This window comes from Chiroxiphia lanceolata, chromosome 2 (genome assembly GCF_009829145.1).
Source record: "Chiroxiphia lanceolata isolate bChiLan1 chromosome 2, bChiLan1.pri, whole genome shotgun sequence".
NCBI lineage: Eukaryota > Metazoa > Chordata > Aves > Passeriformes > Pipridae > Chiroxiphia > Chiroxiphia lanceolata.
The window spans coordinates 11,313,638-11,331,781 of record NC_045638.1 but is presented as its reverse complement, the minus strand read 5'-3'; the positions used below and the strand labels follow the sequence as shown (position 1 = coordinate 11,331,781).

At 35.9% G+C, this 18,144-nt stretch overlaps 1 protein-coding gene across 4 annotated transcripts in view; it reads left to right on the top strand.

Annotated features, from left to right (window-relative positions):
- GK (glycerol kinase) overlaps positions 1 to 18,144 on the top strand; it is a 34,769-nt gene that overhangs the window by 13,583 nt on the left and 3,042 nt on the right. For 2 of the 4 annotated variants that reach the window (XM_032678414.1, XM_032678415.1), the window contains 11 exons: positions 1,466 to 1,501; positions 2,132 to 2,199; positions 3,717 to 3,759; positions 4,446 to 4,526; positions 6,443 to 6,521; positions 8,376 to 8,472; positions 10,027 to 10,111; positions 13,063 to 13,183; positions 13,346 to 13,489; positions 14,452 to 14,532; positions 16,034 to 16,120. In XM_032678414.1, coding sequence (XP_032534305.1) covers positions 1,466 to 1,501; positions 2,132 to 2,199; positions 3,717 to 3,759; positions 4,446 to 4,526; positions 6,443 to 6,521; positions 8,376 to 8,472; positions 10,027 to 10,111; positions 13,063 to 13,183; positions 13,346 to 13,489; positions 14,452 to 14,532; positions 16,034 to 16,120 — 922 coding nt within the window. The remainder of the gene's footprint in view (positions 1 to 1,465; positions 1,502 to 2,131; positions 2,200 to 3,716; positions 3,760 to 4,445; positions 4,527 to 6,442; positions 6,522 to 8,375; positions 8,473 to 10,026; positions 10,112 to 13,062; positions 13,184 to 13,345; positions 13,490 to 14,451; positions 14,533 to 16,033; positions 16,121 to 18,144) is intronic. The other 2 variants (XM_032678417.1, XM_032678416.1) reach the window with 1 other exon arrangement.

Genomic DNA, 18,144 nt, shown 5'->3' with positions numbered 1-18,144 from the left:
ATCCATTTAATTAAAATGAGAATTAAAGAAAAAGATATTCAGATTGGAAATACACTTGCATGGCTTTACTGAAAATGCATTTTCATCTTCACACAAAGAAACAATTTAAAGAAAGAAGTTGAAATTGTCAGGAAATAGTTAACTAATTAAATAAAATTCTCAGGATACCCTCACTAAGTTTGCAGATGACATTGAGTTGGGTGGAAGTGTTGATCTGCTGGAGGGTAGGAAGGCTCTGCAGAGGGCTCTGGGCAGGCTGGATTGATGGGCCAAGGCCAATTGTGTGAGGTTCATCAAGGTCAAGTGCTGGATCCTGCTCTTGGGTCACAACAACCCCAGGCAATGCTACAGGCTAGGGGATGAGTGGCTGGAAAGCTGCCTGGAGGAAAAGGACCGGGGCTTGCTGGTTGACAGCCACTAAACATGAGGTAGCATGTGCCAGGGTGGATAAGAAGGACAATGGCATCGTGGCTTGTGCCAGCAATAGTGTGTGCAGGGAAATGATCATCCCAGTGTACTCAGCACTGGGGAGGCTGCACCTCAAATCCAATGTTCAGTTTTGGGCCTCTTGCTGCAAGAAAGACATTTGAGATGCTGGAGCATGTCCAGAGAAAGGCAATGGAGCTGGTGAAGGCTCTGGAACACAAGTGCTATGAGTAGCAGCTGAGGGAGCTGGGGGTGTTCAGTCTGGAGAAAAGCAGACTCAGGGGAGACCTTATTACTCTCTAAAACTACTTGAAAGGAGCTTGTGGTGAGGTGGGGGTCAGTCTCTTCTTCCAAGTAAGAAATGATAAGAGCCTTCACAGCAATGGTTGTCAAGCACTGGAAAAGGCTGCTCAGGGAGGTGGTGGAGTCACCATACCTGGTCTGGAGGTACTTAAAAGACATGTTGATGTGGCCCTTAGGGACATGCTCTAATGATGGAGTTGTCAGTGCTGTATTAATGGTTAGACTTGATGATCTTAGAGGTCTTCTCCAACGTAAATGACTTTATGATTCTGTAGCAGAAACGTAACTGAAAAACTCTGTGGTAGTATTTGGAAGAAAGTCTCTATGAGGCTCAAAATGCTGTGTTATAAAATCAGACACGTCTTCACTTAGAGTGTCACCACAGTCATGATTTTTTCTAATCACTTTACCATTTTGCACTTTTGCATTTTACACTTGGCATTTACTGCAGAGATTACACAGAACTTAATTTTCTGTATAGTATGATTTAAAGAGAATTTATGGTAAGAACTTTTGAGGTGACATAAAGTATATCTCTAAAATTCCCTGCTTTCTGTTTCTTAGTGTTTTAGACATGAGCTGCATTAAGCTGAATTTGAGTATACACCTGAACTGAACCATGTTATTTACATGGCTGTTTTCCTTTGAGCATTAGAAGTTTAGCTTCTTTTTCATTACCTTCAGTTGTAGTCATGGAAAGCTAACTTAGAGCTTTTTTTCTCTTTTTGCAAAACAGAAATCTGGAGCTTTGACAGGAGTACCAATTTCTGGGGTAAGTCCTACTTCAATCTAGATTCTAGTATGACAGCCTGATACTGCAGGAACAAAGCTTCACAGGAAAAAGCTTTAAGATGAGTGAGTTCTGCTATGAATTAAGTTGGTGGTTTTTACTTCAGGTTAAACATGAAGTAAAATTTGGAAGATGAATTATTGGTCGGCTTGATTCATCATTATTAAGGCCTGGCTGTGGAAATACAGCTGATAGCTTTAATGCATGTATGTAGTGCTGTTGGAAACTTAGGTTCTCTAAGTGAAGAAGTAACATTACAAAGTGGAAGCAAGCTCTGCTTCGTATGTATAAAAGAAGTTCTGTATATACGTAGTCCAGAAATGCTGGGCAGATTCTCAGCTTTTTCCAATACAACATACATAAAGATAGTAAATTTTATTTTATTTCTCTAAATTGTTTACCATAAGTAGCACAACACATTTCATTTTTAGTTCTTACAAAAGGAAGAGTAATAAAAAGCATAACTTGTCTCTATAGGTTTTTCCTCACTTTCAGTTGCCTGTGTGGTACAAATAGATTCAAGTTACAGTGAAATATATCTGTTCACAGTCCTTTTTCATGCACATAATTCATGTGCTGACATTTGCTAAAGAAAATTTCTCCCACTTTCAGTGCTTGGGTGACCAGTCTGCTGCGCTCGTTGGGCAAATGTGTTTTCAAGATGGGCAAGCAAAAAATACGTAAGTTATTATTAAAGTTGTAAGATAAACACTGCTCTGTTTTGAATTTGGTGTTATGTTATTTTTCAAGCTTGCTGCCAAATGCTTTTGTAGTTAGCAGATCTACTTTTTGACTGTACTGACCTACAAAGTAAACCATGTCCTGACTTTATTATATAAAATAGTGAAGAGGTTGAAGTTACATGGCTTGTGAGGTATATTTTGGAACACAGCCACTCTGAGAAAAACATCTCTGTGTGACAGGAGGTTTTTCATTTTAAAATTTTCCAAAAGAGAGATTAAAACAGTTGCAGGTATCATTTAAATTGTGACCTAAAATTAAATGAATAGAGGCCTATGAGTTAAATTGCATAGACTTGAATGGCACAGCACTGCTAGATGGAAGTGGTTCATTTCAGTTGCAGTACTTAGTTTTGCTTCTCTCTAGCTCAGCATGGAGAATATTGCATTTGTTTTTTCCTATTTCTCAGCCTCTTCATGTCCCCTGTTTAAAATAACTGGTCAGTTAAATCAGGCAGCTGGTGTAATCAAACACTCATTTGAGAAAAAGCTCTCTGCTTAAATGACTTACTGTTCCATTTACAACCACGTGCTTTATGGAGCATGTAGGTACATGCACAGTATGGGACTTTCACAGGTATAATTACACATTCATCTATACTTGTGGCTAATTGACCTCCACTTTTTATTTTATATTTATGCACAAATTGAATGTTTAGTGACCTTGTGTTTTAGTAAAACAAATATGGTTCTAAGTAATATTATCACAAAGTATTTTTACAATAAATAAACACAAGAGACCTTTTGAAAAAAAAGTGAACAGCACTAAACTAAAAGGTAAAAGTAAGATTTTTTAGCTTATTTCTGTTATTTCTTTACTCTTTTTCTCTCCAAGTGTAACTGAAGACTGTTTTAAGGTATTGATTTTTGGGGGTTTAGAAAGGTAGGGAACTCATAATTTCTCAGAATAAATTAGAGTGGATTGTAGGATTTTGTACTCCTTTTATTAAACTGTGTCTGTATGCACGTGTACACGTACACATATACATGATGTGGTCTTCAAATGAGAAACACAGCATTTTTAAAAGTTTTTGAATAGAATATATTCAAAATGCCCCTCTTCTTTATGACAGGGTCAAAGGTTCTTAAAATTTCCCCTTTAATATTGTGAAATATTTATTTTATAAAGTAGCTTTCATAATCAGCTTAAATTGAAGTAGGTAAACACTGCCACCAAAGAGGAATTCACACTTAGTTTTCAGCCACATCGGCTACTTGATAAAGTGTTGTACAAAAAATAGCCAGAGAGAGAGGAATGTGACTAGATTTTTCAGCTTCAGGCTGCATTTAAATCAACCTTTTTGAGGATGGTTTTATCATCAGTTAATGGTAAAATAACCTTCAAGGGTCAAAATGTGGTGTCTTGATTCTCCACGAGGGACTCGTGGATTGATGAGTTGCAGTAACAGGTTGTCCTTTAAACATTTTGGTCTAACTTTGCTTTGCTTTCATGCCAGGTACGGAACAGGCTGTTTCTTGCTGTGCAATACAGGTCAGAAGGTCAGTTGCATTTTTTAGTTGTTCCCTTTTATTTTTTTTACAATCTTTATTTAAGTTCTTGAATACAACTGTATGTTAGCCTTTCTTAGACTTACTAATTACAATCATGTTGCCAGACATAAGGAAAAGCACAGACTGAAATCTGAAAGAATAGAAAATAATAGTTTGTTGAAGGTATTTCAGTAAGACTCCGTTTCCTAGCTCATTAAGTGTCCAAACAGAACTTTTCATAGCAAGTTTCTTGCTCTTTCCCTGTACAAGTTTCATAACGTCACACAGAGAGGCTCAAGTGTTGTGTTACTTAACCACAGGCCTTCTTCCTTCTCTTGGCTATTTTATTTCTTCTCTTTACTTTTCTCTCATTATTTCTTTGCAGTTGGAGTTCAATAAATAACTCAAAGCTTTGGCTTCCTTCTCATTTCCATCTCCTTCTAAAGATCCCCAATTCTTTGCTCTAAGGAGGCTGGAAAGATCTGTGGCAGCTTGGGGAAATGAGAATTAGCATGAGCAATCTGAGGGTTCTGTGACAGGTGTTTATTTAGAGTGACTGATAATGTACTTAGTTTAAACTTTCCATATTTCATTTGAAGGTTTGGTTTCTTGTTTATTATAATCTGAATGTTTTAATTTAAATATTTCCTGCCTCTGTTCATGCTTTACCTTTTCTTTCCCATTTCCTCGTTTAGTCTGTGTTTTCTGAGCATGGTCTTCTAACCACAATAGCCTACAAACTGGGCAGAGACAAACCTGTTTGTTATGCACTAGAGGTAAGTTCAGCAGTTTCTTCCTTTTTTTAGTGAGACATGTTCTTGTTTACTTCTGTTATCTGGTATTTTTATGTTATATTGAGCTGCATGGAAATGTTTTAGCTTGTGTGCCTCAAGGCTTATGTGTGGTTTTGGTTATCCCTATCTCCAATCTATATCATGTAATCTAATAAAATATTTCTTCATTGCATCATTTATATTTTCAGAGCAAGATCGTGAAAACTTTTCTTTTGTTATTCATTCTCTCAAATCCTTAATGAATGTTATAAATAAATAAAACAGAAAGATTTCGGTAGTAAATTTGGTTTAAGAAAAAAGGAGGGGAAGTACTAGTGTTTCAGTTATCCTCTCATAATAAAAGTCATAACAAAATGGTTTTTATTTCATTGTAATGGATTTTACTTCTACCTTTAAAAATCTGAACCAAATTTCTGGGATGAAAATCCTTTAACAATTTAGTTTTTTTTTTACCTACTTAGATTTAGATGCCTACTTACAGAATTTAGTTCCTTGGTTCTCCACACAAGTCTGAGGGTATCCAAATTCTGTAGAAAACTGTATTTTTACTTCAGGGTTCATTGTTCTAAAGCTCTGCTTCTGAAGCACAGATCAGCTGAGCACCTATTTGGCACTAAAGCTTTATTGGGAACAGCAAAATAATTACTCTTCCACCTGTGCTGCCTAAGTTGACTAACTATTATAATCTAATAGTTATTCTCAAAACAAATATACTGAATTCTCTCCTGATGTTGAGCTTTTGCAGACACCCTATGTTTTCCATGAGAAACAAAGACAACACACAGAATTTTTTTCACTGGGAGAATAGTTTGTGGCTTATAGTACTTTACTAGGATGTAGGAGGCTGTGTTCATTTCCTTCCCTAAGGAAAGTGAATCTTGCATTTGCCATGTTCTGTCAAGCTTTGGGATTTTTATTTTGTGTGGGTGTGTGAGAGGTTTGTTTTATTTTTAAGCCATGTTCTTGAATCAAGAACTGGAACTGTCTTGAGAGTGATTTTTATTTCTGCATGCTGAAACACGTGCACGTGTGCTTTGCTTCTTCGCCTCCACATCTTTATTGATATTGTCTGAAAACATGGCTTCAACAGAAGATGTTAAGTGTCTTTTATCCTATATCCATAGTAGAATCATCCACAGTCTGCTGCTTAAGACACTTCCCAGAAAGGCAAAAAATATGGATTCAGCCTTTTCTTTTAAATCAAACTGGTATCTTGTAACAGTAATAGCCAGCTGCTTAGAAAACATCCCTGCCCCTTCCAGCAATGGCTTTGAATGAAAATACAATACTGCTTCTGTTTCATTTGGTCTAGTAAACTTGAGATTGTCTTGTGGAGAAGTCCATTTGCACTTTGGAGTGAGATGAGAGCCATGTCATTTATCTGTGGTATGATGGAGCCATGCAGGGCCAAATTCAAAAATTCAGAGCAATTTTGCTAGCAAATGCACCAGTGCCTAAATTTTCTCTTTCTGGGCATTTGTATTTAGACTGGATGTAATCAGTCTTGTTTCTTTAAATCAAAGCATAAAAATCTTAATTTGTCAGAAAAAGAAGTCTGAGGCTACTGGACCTTATAACTGTATATTCAAGAGAAGACATAAATTAGAAAGACAAGCAGACTGCTTAGGAAATGTCACTGTAACTTCCCCTCATGGAAAAAAAGCACACAATATGTACCTTTTCTGCATGGAGCCTGTGTAAGAGGCTGCCCTTTTTACACTGCAGTCTCCAGATGCGAGAAACTTGTGGTTTAGTTGTGAGCATTCTTGGGAGTACTTCAAGCTGTGACTGTAAGGCTGCAGTTGGAGGCCACAGCTACCCCTCCTCTCCAGTGGTTTAAAAAGGAACACAAAGCTACCAGCTGTTGTCTCCTAATGTGGTGATTTTGTTTCCTTCAGGGATCTGTTGCAATAGCTGGTGCTGTTGTCCGTTGGCTGAGGGACAATCTGGGTATCGCTAAGTCTTCACTGGAAGTTGGTGAGTATTCACAATTTGGAACTGTTCAGGTTTTAAAGTTTTCCAGTGTCATAATGTCTCTATTGCTGAATGAAAACTCAAAATATTAAAGAAAAGATGGAAGGTGCATGTTTTTCGCTATGTTTAAGTAATTTGCTTTGCGTGCATGAACTCACTGTTATTGATACATGTATTTCATAGAGCCTCTCAATACAGCCTTGGAAACTTTGTTCTTTTGCAATCTGTACTTTTTAGTAGTTTCCCTAGCAAACAGATATTCAGTTGGATACTATATATACAATGTATCTCCTGCTTTCATGCGGTGTTGAATTTTCCGAGTCAAGAGTATTTAAGTCTGTATTACAGAAACCAGCCCATATTTGATCCTAAACCTACATATTCTTGTCATAAACATGAGAACCTGAGGCCCTACATGTGCAACAATTTATGTAGACAGCTTCATATCCATTGAGTTAGAGACTTCAGTTTGCAAAGTTGCCTCTTAAAGGAGTCGTGAAGGAGAGTAATGTGTTTTGGCTAAGAATACAGTAATCCTTTAGCAGTTGTGCAGCTGATGTTTTCTGGTTGAGCTGAACTGAAACAAACTGGTGTGTGACATTATAGAAACTAGGAATTTTGGAAAAGGAAAAAATATCAGAAGCATGCAAGGGCATGCATTTGAAAGTGACTAATTTAATAAGACTTAGGACTAAAAAGAGATTCCTTACATATTTTTAATAATTTGATATCTTATTGAAAGGTGGAAAAATTTAGAATTAAAATTTTATATAAAACTTCAAAGATTAAGCAAAAACTTAAAACATCATTCTGTTTTTCTGAAAGCAAACTTTTCAGATCATACAGCAGAATATAAACTACTGTCACATGAATTAGTCAGTTGTTGAGACTGACTATACTGTTGTACTACAGTACCTCTTCACAGGTTTGACTAGACCTTTGGAAGGTTTCAATTTCAAGAACTTTAACCTTGTCAGTGTTGGTAAAGTCATGTAGGACTTCATCATCTCTTTGTGTTTCCCTAAACATGTCCTTCCTTCTCCCTTCACTCCTTTTTTAAGTGGAGTCTGTATAAAAGTATAATTTTAGAAAGACTTTTTTAAATTTTCCTGCTATTTTTGTCTAGTGCTGTGCTCCTCTGATCAATGCAAACAAAAAATTTACAAAAGCAGAAAAAAAATGCTTTCCTTTCTTATTCTAGGAATGAACTGCACATTAGCATTATTTCCTTTGCAGTTCTAGGTGTCTTAATATAATTTTTTTTAATTACAAATATTTTAGTATTGAGTTCATATATCCACAGTTATTACTCAGATATTAAGAAACTTTAGAACTCCTTGTAGGTGGCCTTGTGATTTATATACGTAAGCTGAGAATTTGGAACTCTAAATTCATTTGAAGTTAATGGGAATTTAGTTCTTAACTCCCTTTGGTCTTGATCCAGTTTCACTTGCTTGTCTTGACTCAAATGTAAGAAAAGTGTGACCTTTTGGACTGCTTTGAAGATTGCATTCTTTACCCACAGGATAACCTTTGAAAACCTCACAGAATCTAGGTCAGAATACTGAGCACATAATTTTGGGTTTTGGTTTTGATTTTACATTTTACATTTCCCACAACTCCCTATGCTCCATATTCCATTCATACTGTTGCAAACAGAAAATTAGTTAACAAGGAGCAGAGTGCCAGCACTAGTTGTATTTTTTAATTGTATACATGGCTTGATTATTTTTGTAGCTACCTAATATATTCTGAATATTTTTCCAATTTAAATAATAACACTTTTAAGTGATGTATCTAAGTGTTGGTACAGTTGTGAAAAACTAACTGAAGCCTGTTTGTGTGTGTGTGCATTAGAAAAACTGGCTGCAGAAGTGGGGACTTCTTATGGCGTCTACTTTGTGCCGGCATTTTCAGGACTGTATGCACCATACTGGGAACCCAGTGCAAGGGGGTAAGGATCTGACTGAACACTGCATTTGGAGAGGATTTTAATGATTTTACAAATCTACCATGCTTGTCCTTCCAGGCATGGGAAATTGTTCTTTTTGTTCCTTTGATGTGTCCAGATACATCATTCTCTGTGGTATCTTCAAGAAGCTACTGAGTTTCTGTTTTGTATTTAACCTGTTCAAAGCAGCAATTGCTACTGGGAGAAAAAGGATTAGCCAGCTCAGCTACTCATCCTCCTCTCCCCTTCTTGCCCCTCTCTGAAAAAAAAAAAAAAAAGGAAGGGGAAAGGAGGGCAGGGAAAACAATTTCTGGTTCTGAAAGGATTTTCATCTCACTAAAATTAGAAGAGGAGGTCTTCATTCTTGTGAGCTGTCAGGCAACAAAAGGAGGAAAGGAAGAATATAGTGCTGATTAGTGGTTAGAGTTCAGTTTCAGGCTACTTAAATCCTTCTGACTTTTTCTGTTTCCCCTTATATCCAGCTTTCTTTCCAGTCTATTGAAAACTCTTTTCTACTCCTTTTTTCCAGCCCCTTTCTGGATAGTTCAGACGTAACTAGCCGTAGCAGTAGCCTTTCATTTGTCTTTTCTGCTGTTGTAAGCTTGCCTACTGTTCCTGGAATCACACGTGCCATGGGAATCACAGAAGCATATAAATTTATATATAAAATAACTTCCCTAAAGTGAGAAAAGAAGTCCTAAAGGATATCTAGTTCCCAAGGTTTCAAGTAGTTTTATCTTTAGAATTTATATGCTTCTTGTACATAAGTAAAAAGAAGAATCTTTGAGATAGATGTTTTTACCATTTTTCAGATCACAGTGCTTAACTTTTTATCTGTTAAAAGCTGATCGTCAGAATGGTAACAACTAAAAATGCCCTTTAATATCTTTGAACTTGCATGTATCCATGTATACCAAATACAGCAGCTTTTCTGTGTAGTGTGCTGCTGTTCCTTGAATGCTGAAATAGGATAAAAGGATGGTTATTTGCTCTGCTGCAGTTCAGAGTACATTGACAGAATTCAGCTTACTCATGGGTAGATTTAGCAGAATTTCCATATCCAAAAACCTCTTTGAAGGTTCAAAAACAATGAATGGCCAGAAAGATCTGAAAACAATTTCAAGCATTTAGAGCACAGCACTGACCCAAACTATGCTTTTCCATAAGAACTGAAAGCTACAGAGAATTTATTAAGATTATAGTGATAATTAATATTATTTTTTAAAGATAAATCAGTCTCAATTAAACTTTTTTTTTAAGACAGACTGGAATTTGTGGGGGTATTTTTGTGTGTGTATGGGTGAGTATACATCCATCTGCATGCAGATTAGCAAAACCAAATTAATTTATGGCACCTTAATTGATTGGAGCCTGAAAGTACCTTTGTAAGGAAAATGAGAGAGTTTAGATTTAAGAAAAACAAACTTTTTAATATTAAAAAAGAGTCCTCATACAGTGGACTGTATGAGCTTTGAATTAGAAGACCTAGGTCTGAAGTAAGAGTGTATGTCTGCTAAGAAGTATGTCCTAACTTCGGGGTTTTTTCTCTCTCAACAGTATTATCTGTGGCCTTACTCAGTTTACAAATAAAAAACACATCGCCTTTGCTGCACTAGAAGCTGTCTGCTTTCAAACACGAGAGGTAAAGGAAAATTGGGTCCTAAATTCGCTGTAAATTAGTATGATAACAGGAACTGTAGCTCTTCAAGAAAAGAAGAGATTTAAAAGATGTAATGAAGTTTAATCATGTGCTTTATATTGTACCTTAATGCTATTCTTGTCTTTGCTTATTGCTAATGTTGAAAAAGTGTTCCTGTGGATTTATATAAGATTGACTGGTACGTTATTTTGGAGTGGCAATGCTGCCTTTTATCAGCACTTAAAATATGGTAAATATATTTTGTGAATATTTTGAGAGGCAGAACATAGAAATATTAAAATGACAAGGCCAACGCCATAACCACAAAGTTTCATTGCTGCAGGAGACTACATTTTACATTGTCTGCTGTGACAGAGGTGGCTTATATTGCTTGTGGTACACAAGAACAAAAATAAGTTAAAGTGAGACAACAGCAAACACACCAAGGGAAATCTGGGTTAGCTTCCTGCCCATTACATCTTTCACTGCCTTAGCTGGAATTCTGCAACAGCAAACCAAAATTCTCACAGAGGAAATGAATCCCCCAACCAAATCAAAGGGATTGATAGTGTGGGCATTTGAATCTTTATATCACCATCTACTCCTCCCTGTTTGCATTCAGGGTAAAGTTACAGGGAACTAAATTGACAGTCTGGTTTGTTGTCTGCTTCTCTTTCCTTGTCTGTTCTCCCATCCATTCCCTCTCATGTGACAGCTCAATGAACTTTCCAGCAGAAAATTATCCCTCTTTTTGCTGGGCTATTTTTCCACTGGATTAATGACCTCAGCTGCCTTGCAGAGGAGTGCAGCAAATGTCAGAATGTGAGACAGGGCATGTGGCTGAGAGTAGGAGAGAGGAGAATAAAGCTCTTACACTGACTGAGAGTGAAGTTTACTGTTTGAGCAGATCTAATACTCCCCCATACTTTAGCCAATGTGCTTTTATCACAGTGACAGGAGTGCCTAATCAGGTCTCTGGACACACTTAAATGAACGGATTAAGTCCTATTGGCACAGATAAAATATGTGTACATTTTTCAAAGATACATCGTTAGTTCTGTCTTGTCAAAAACAAAGTTCTTTTAATTCCAGTTAAAATGGAAGTCTTCACGAAATCCCTCAAATTTCACATCCATTGGAGTTCTTGCTTGTTTTATTGTGACATTCTGAGTACTTTATAATTCAAAAAGCTCCTTCCTTATGCAGATAGATGACACGTGTTGTGTTTTTTCTTCCTGAAGGCATTATAGAAAAATAAGCAATTTTTCAGTTCTAAGAGGTGTACAGTGCTGTCATTAAACAAAAGTTGCATATTTGGACACCTTGCTTTTCATCCAACCTCCATACAATAGAGATAGCAGCAGCCTGGTTATGATTTGTTTTATTTCTTTATCTTCCTTGTTTACAGCATTATTTTAATTTAATTTTAATCTCTACTGAGTGCATGATGATCCAACATGCTCTTTCACAGTGACAAACAAAACCAGAGCCTCCAACAGCGCTGAAGTTCTGAATGGTAAAATAGGCAGATAATATGGAGTTAAACAAATGTAAAATGATATATATGAAGGAAATAAGTGGTGGAGAGCAGTGCTAATGTAGCACTGCCAGCAAGCTTTGCTGCTGTGCTGTGAGGTCTGTTTTCCTGGTTACTTCTAGTGCAGGCCCATGGACAGATGCTGCCGTCATGAAAACTGGCCTTACTCTTACCTTGTTATTTTTAACCTTTATTTATCCTGTGGCAGTTTCTTTAGTTCCTTTAAAGATTTTGAGGTAAGGGACCTTGCTTATTTACTTTCTGGGGATGGGGAGAATCTACTGGACAGTTTGTCTCTACGTAGTTTTTTACTACCTTGCAAGCCTACAATTTTTTTTTTCTTTTTTAAATAGCATGTTGACTTTTCCCAGTAAGGACTGTATAACTGGGTACTTTGTGAGCTACAGAACAGGGCAGAATGTGTTGTAGTTTTGGTCTTTTTTGTGATCTGTGTTGCTTTGTCATTTAAAGCTGAGAAAAACACATCTCCTTTTTATTCAAATGAATTGAAAAATTACGGAGAGAAAATCATTCTGCACTTGTTAACCCCTAACTTGTAAACAGAAATTATGCACTAACCTTACAAAGTGCATATGAGACATTTAACTGACTGTTTTTACAAAACCCTAGAAAACCCACTATTCTGTATTTAATGGTGCTTGTAGGGTAATGCTGTGGGGTTACCGGTAGCTAAGGTTTGAGGCAAAGCTTATGTTTTTAGGAAATCCTCTAAAAAGCATATTGATAAGTATCAGTGAATTAAATACTCCACTCATAGTTAATTAGCCTTTTTTCAGCTATCTGCTGTGCTCAAAAGAAGGAAACATAGTTTTATAAAAAATTACACTAACAGTTTATTTTTGCTGTCTGTCTGGTTTAATGCAAAATTCTCAGTTTTCAACGACTAACTCAAAATATTTGAAAAGGCTGCTCTTTCAAAAGAGTTCAACATTCCTCAGTTCCTATTGAAATGTCTTGTAGGTTGCCAGGTCAGTGTTTTAATCTCTCAATTATTTAATGCATCAAATTAGAGGAAGTATCTAAACAACCTAGATCAGCTAAAGGACTCCATTTATTATTGCTTCTTCCTTTGTTATCTTTAAAAAATGTTGTAGTTGTCATCAGCTTTTCTTCAAAATTCTTCTTCTCAGGCCACATGAGCAGCACATAGGCTACATACAGAGCATCAGAGGAGAAAGATTCCTACACTAGGATTTCTGTAATGCATAGATGCATGTGCTGTATAATAAACAAAACTCTATTGTCACTACTTCTGTTTTGCTCTTTCAATATATAGGAGAGGAGAATGATCTACTTAATGCTCTTCAGCAAATGCTGAAGTATCAATATTTAGCACTCTGAGAGTATCATGTTTTTCTCTGCAATTAAGTTGTAATGTATATTACTCTTACTTAAGATTTTAGATGCCATGAACAAGGACTGTGGGATACCACTAAGTCAGTTACAAGTAGACGGAGGAATGACCAATAACAAAATCCTCATGCAACTCCAAGCAGACATTCTTTGTATTCCAGTAGGTAAGATGAAATTGCAGCTCCTATTTTCTTTTTAAAGCTGCTGAGAGCAGATTGGATGTCTTGTTCAGTTGTTTTTAGATGGATACATAAATCTTTAGTTCTAATGTCATCAAAGTGACTTTCATTACAAATTATCATGATCCTCTCTGTGATTTATTTCAGTAAAGCCATCAATGCCTGAAACTACAGCTTTAGGAGCTGCTATGGCAGCAGGAGCTGCAGAAGGAGTTGGAGTTTGGAGCCTGAATCCTGGAGACTGGACAGCAGTGACATCTGAACGATTTGAACCACAGCTTAATCCAGAGGGTAAAACCCTTTTATGTTATCTGAATTGCAAACTTATCTTTTGACCAACAAGTCAGGTTTTTTCTTTATTGCAGTCTGACATACTGATATAAAATGAATATTCTATGAATATCCTCAAAAATGTTGAAGATCAAGTTGGTGGTGGTTGGCTTAGAGAAAAGCGCGTTTCCATTGCTCTTTTCTGCCCACATTGACCAGTAAGATTGGAGGATGGTTAAAACAATGTAGCTCCATCGAGGAATATGTTGGGGGTTTTTTCTGTCTTCTCTGTCAAAGCAGCTTGGCACTGGGCATTGCAGTCAGTAGCTTTGGATTCATAGCAAGTAAAATCAAAGAAATCTTGAAAATTTTTGATGTGAAAGATGTCTTCTAAGCTCCTGCGCATTTGTGAGTTTTCACAGATGTAGAAAGGACAGACTGACTGTTTTGGGGAGATTCCTTTTTTTGGCTTTAAAAAGCTTACATTAATTAATGGGTTTTAACTAACTATCTTTTTCATCAGTTCCTAAGTGCTTGTAGAGATGGAAACTACGTACTTGACATAATTAATCCCTATGCAAGACAAATGCTTTTTTGTCTTTTCAATTTCTTAATTTTTGGTACATAATTTTGTCTTACAATTTGATTGTAATTACTTCTACAATCCCTACTTCAAGACAGCATTTTCAACATTGAAGGGTTTCTACACGAATATCAATTGCTTCATTTTTTCCTGCTTCTAAATCTTCTTAATTGTGATCATGCAGAAAATTGATTTTATTTCTTCTTACTGTGCATAATTGTGGAGTTTGGGGTGGAGGTTTTTTAATTCAAAAAAGGATTTTATAATGCTTTTTCTGCAAACAAGCGATACTGTGCTAAAAGAGTGGAAAATTAATATTGTAGTGTTTGGTTCTTAAATACTTGTGGTTGTATTCCTATGTGTTGAGAGGTTTTTCTGTTTGCTGGTTTCTTAATTTCAGAAAGTGAATTTCGGTACGCCAGATGGAAGAAAGCTGTACTGAAATCTATGGGCTGGGAGACATCTGAAGCTTCTTCAAATGGTAAACCAAAAATTAATGCAGGTCAAGTATTATTAATTAGCCAGTTAGCCTTTTTTGTTCATGCCATCTCTGGACTATTACAGTGATTTAAAGATCATTACTTAAAACCACTGTGGAAACAAAGCAGGAAAATATGTAGTTCTTCCTCTTGAAAGGAGGGCACAAGTAATATCTTATAGGGCTCTAAAAACAGAAAATATGAAATCAAAACTAACTGCAGGTTTTGCAGAGTGGCATTGGCTTACAAAAGAAAAAAAATCTTACCTAGAAGAGATACAACACAATTCTAAGACATTGCAGAGATTTTGTAAACTTTCTTACACTATAACCTCATGTTTCAAAGGACAAAAGTTCCATCCTGTGATTTTTCTTGCCATATCTTGCCTTTGTCATTTGCTGTATATTATAGAGGGATTGATATCCACATCAAAATCTATTTGACTCATAAGGTTTAAGAGCAAGAAGTTATCATGAAGTGAAGAATTGCATAGACCTATTGTTCACACGCAGAGAATATAAAAACACTCTTGAGGGACTGAACAAGATCTTTCTTTTGAAGTATAGGGCTTTCTCATCTGTCAGGTTTGAATTAAATTAAAGCTGCAGTCTTCTATGATCTATAATTTGAATTTATATTTGAACACTATTTCAGGATAAGTTTGCAGTCCTTAATCATCCTATAACACATCATTTGTGGGCTTTATCTCTATTTCATTTCCCTTTTGTTGGAAAAACTGTTAGAATGAAAAGTATTAAGTAAAGAATCCTCAAAATACAAACTCCTCCCACAATCCAAAATCTACAGTTGGAGCCCCAAAGCTTCATGAAGTCTCTTTATTCTTGAAAGCTAAAATTTTCCTTTTGCCATCCTATATGTTGATTTAAGTATTTTATTTAACACCATGTTTTACAAACAAGTCTACCAAGGCTACTGGGAAGGGAAACAAGTAATTTAGCATGAGCAAAAGGTAATTTAGCATGAGCAACATGAATCACTTCAGAATCATATTCAGTCCATTATGATATGGACTCTGATGCTTCTCCTACTTATATATCTTTATTTCCTTTTGAAGAATAAAAATTCTGCCTTGAAGAAAGTAAAACTAGATCTTTCCCTTCAGTTCATGTGAAAAGAGACATTTTTATCAAAACTTATCTCAGTGATTGTCTGGTTTAACACCTGGGGGGAAAATGTTATTTTCCTTAGTTCTTGCTTTGAAACTTTGTCTTCTGTTTGCTAGGGATAGTTAAGATTGAAGAATATTAGAAATGGGCTCAACCTAGATAGTGCTGACAGTAGAATTTAGATTTGAATTCTTACACTGAGATTGTGTTTTGAGTTGTTGTGGGGTTTGTGCATAATTTTTTTAGTTTTTCTGTGAATGTCACTACATTTGTTGTCATTTGCTGTTCATATGATCTTTAACACATATATTGCAATTTATATATATTTCTCTTTTGATTTGCTTGACTGGAAACACCCTCCCCTGGATGACATCAGGTGACACTAGTATCTTCTCTAGTCTGCCTTTGGGTCTTTTTATTATGAGTAGCATGGTAATGTTAATCGGAGCAAAGTACGTCTCAGGTTAGTTATTATTTGATCTAGATCCTGTTAAAACCTATCTGCACTAGTTTAAGTGTTGGGTTGGGGTTTTTTTGTATTCCATCTGTTTGTTTCCAGCAAAAATTACTGATGCTTTTTGTTGTTCATGCACACGAATGTTTGAGGGTGTGAATCGGACATAATGCACCAAAGGGAGCCAAGTAAAGGCCATCTCAAATTCATCCTCATGTGCCATGAAATTTGTAGTTGTTAGATGCACATGAAACCTTGAACTCTGCCCTCCCTTTATATCTATGCAGATTGTGCAGTTTATAAAAGGGATATAGGTTTGGGCAACCTAACAGAGTTTTGCATTGCCTGCATTACAGTGTGCACTGCAGTTAGAATAAGGTTCCATCCTTTATCCTGTATTTCTTCTTGTAATATCTCTAATTATTCCGAGGATCTTGTTTAAATGAAGACTTTTTCTTCTGTGCCCAAAAGGCTTCATGCACCTCTTTGGTTTTTTTGGTCCCCTTGGAACTATTGTATTGTTAGAAATCTTCATCTACTAAATCTATAAAATATTCTTTTTGTACTTTGCTCTTGATGTATAAGTGAATTAATCTTGTCTAGAAGAGAAGAGACCCTAAAAGGCTTATCTGCAGAACTGGGGAAGGGACTGTGTGCATATGCAATGAAGATGCATCTTCAACTTACTAATATATGATTTATTTTAAAAGAAAATTCTTAATATGGATGACATTGTTATTTGCTTATGCCAGAAGTAACACATCTCATTAAAATATTCTTAGGGTAAGAAAAAGGATTTCATATGGTGCTGTCATTTCTTCTTTGTTGTTTCAGAATTTCATTCCAAAGAAAGTATTTTACAGTATAGGCATTGTTGCTGCTTAGTAAGCCGTTTGGGAGTGGTTGTTTGGTTTTCTTTCTTTGTTTTGGTTTTGGTGGGATAGGCAGGGGATGTTAATTAAACAGACAATTGAGGACTCTAGCATGCTCCTATGATGATGTGTTTCTATTTTGTTTCTACTCATTCAGCCTGAATTAACTATTCAATTGTTATTTTCCTTGCATGAAATGGACTGTCAGAGCTTGTAGGAGAACTAAAATCAAACTAAACAAATGCTATGCAAAAATCAAACTGAACAAATGGATTCACATTAATTTACTAACTCTGGAATGTATCTGTGAATGAGAAAAATCTAAAAATCTTGATTATGAAGAATAAAACAAAGCCAGCTGTGAATAAGTGGGTAAATTTTTAACAAGCACAAAAAAGCAACTTGAATATAAATTCCAGGTCAAGTTCTTCACCACATGGAGGATACCTAAAATAATATGAAAATCAATGATAAGTGGGGAGATAAGCAACTTAAATTTTGGGTTTATTGCTTTTGAAAAACAACTAATCACTAACCTGCATATAAATATCTAAACTTGCACTGCTGGAGCTCATAAGAAAAGATTTCTTTTTCTCCCTTCCTTAAGCTTGTCAATGCCCTTCTGACCCACAAGTAGGAAACATCCCAGCTCACTGTGGCCTTAAGAAACCATTTTGTCCTTGTTTTCAGATAACGGTGACTATCAATATGGTTACTCTTACTATGTATGTATAGTTGCTATATGTACACCAACATAATTACTTTATATAATAACATATTGGTTTACTATTTACATGGTAAGCTTTGGAATGAGAGAAGTTGTGAAAAATTTCCTGCTCATATTTGTTTTAAAAATGATGATGTCTCAAAAGAAATAGCAACAGCGATGATATGTACAGGTCGTAGTTTTGCCCAGCTGTGTTCTAGGGTAGAATATGATATATAGAATTTGTGTTACTGATTGGAGCAGGGCTGCTTCCCTCTTAGACAATTTGGTAAATATTGTTTTGCTTTTAAAAGCCAGAACTTGCTGAGCAGACTTTCCTCCTAATTCAGTACAGAAACTCCGTTTAATTAATTTGTTACATTCTATCTTTTAATGAAACACTGGAACTCCAACACAGTCATCAGTGTAGTAGGTTTGAGGACTGATTTTAGTGA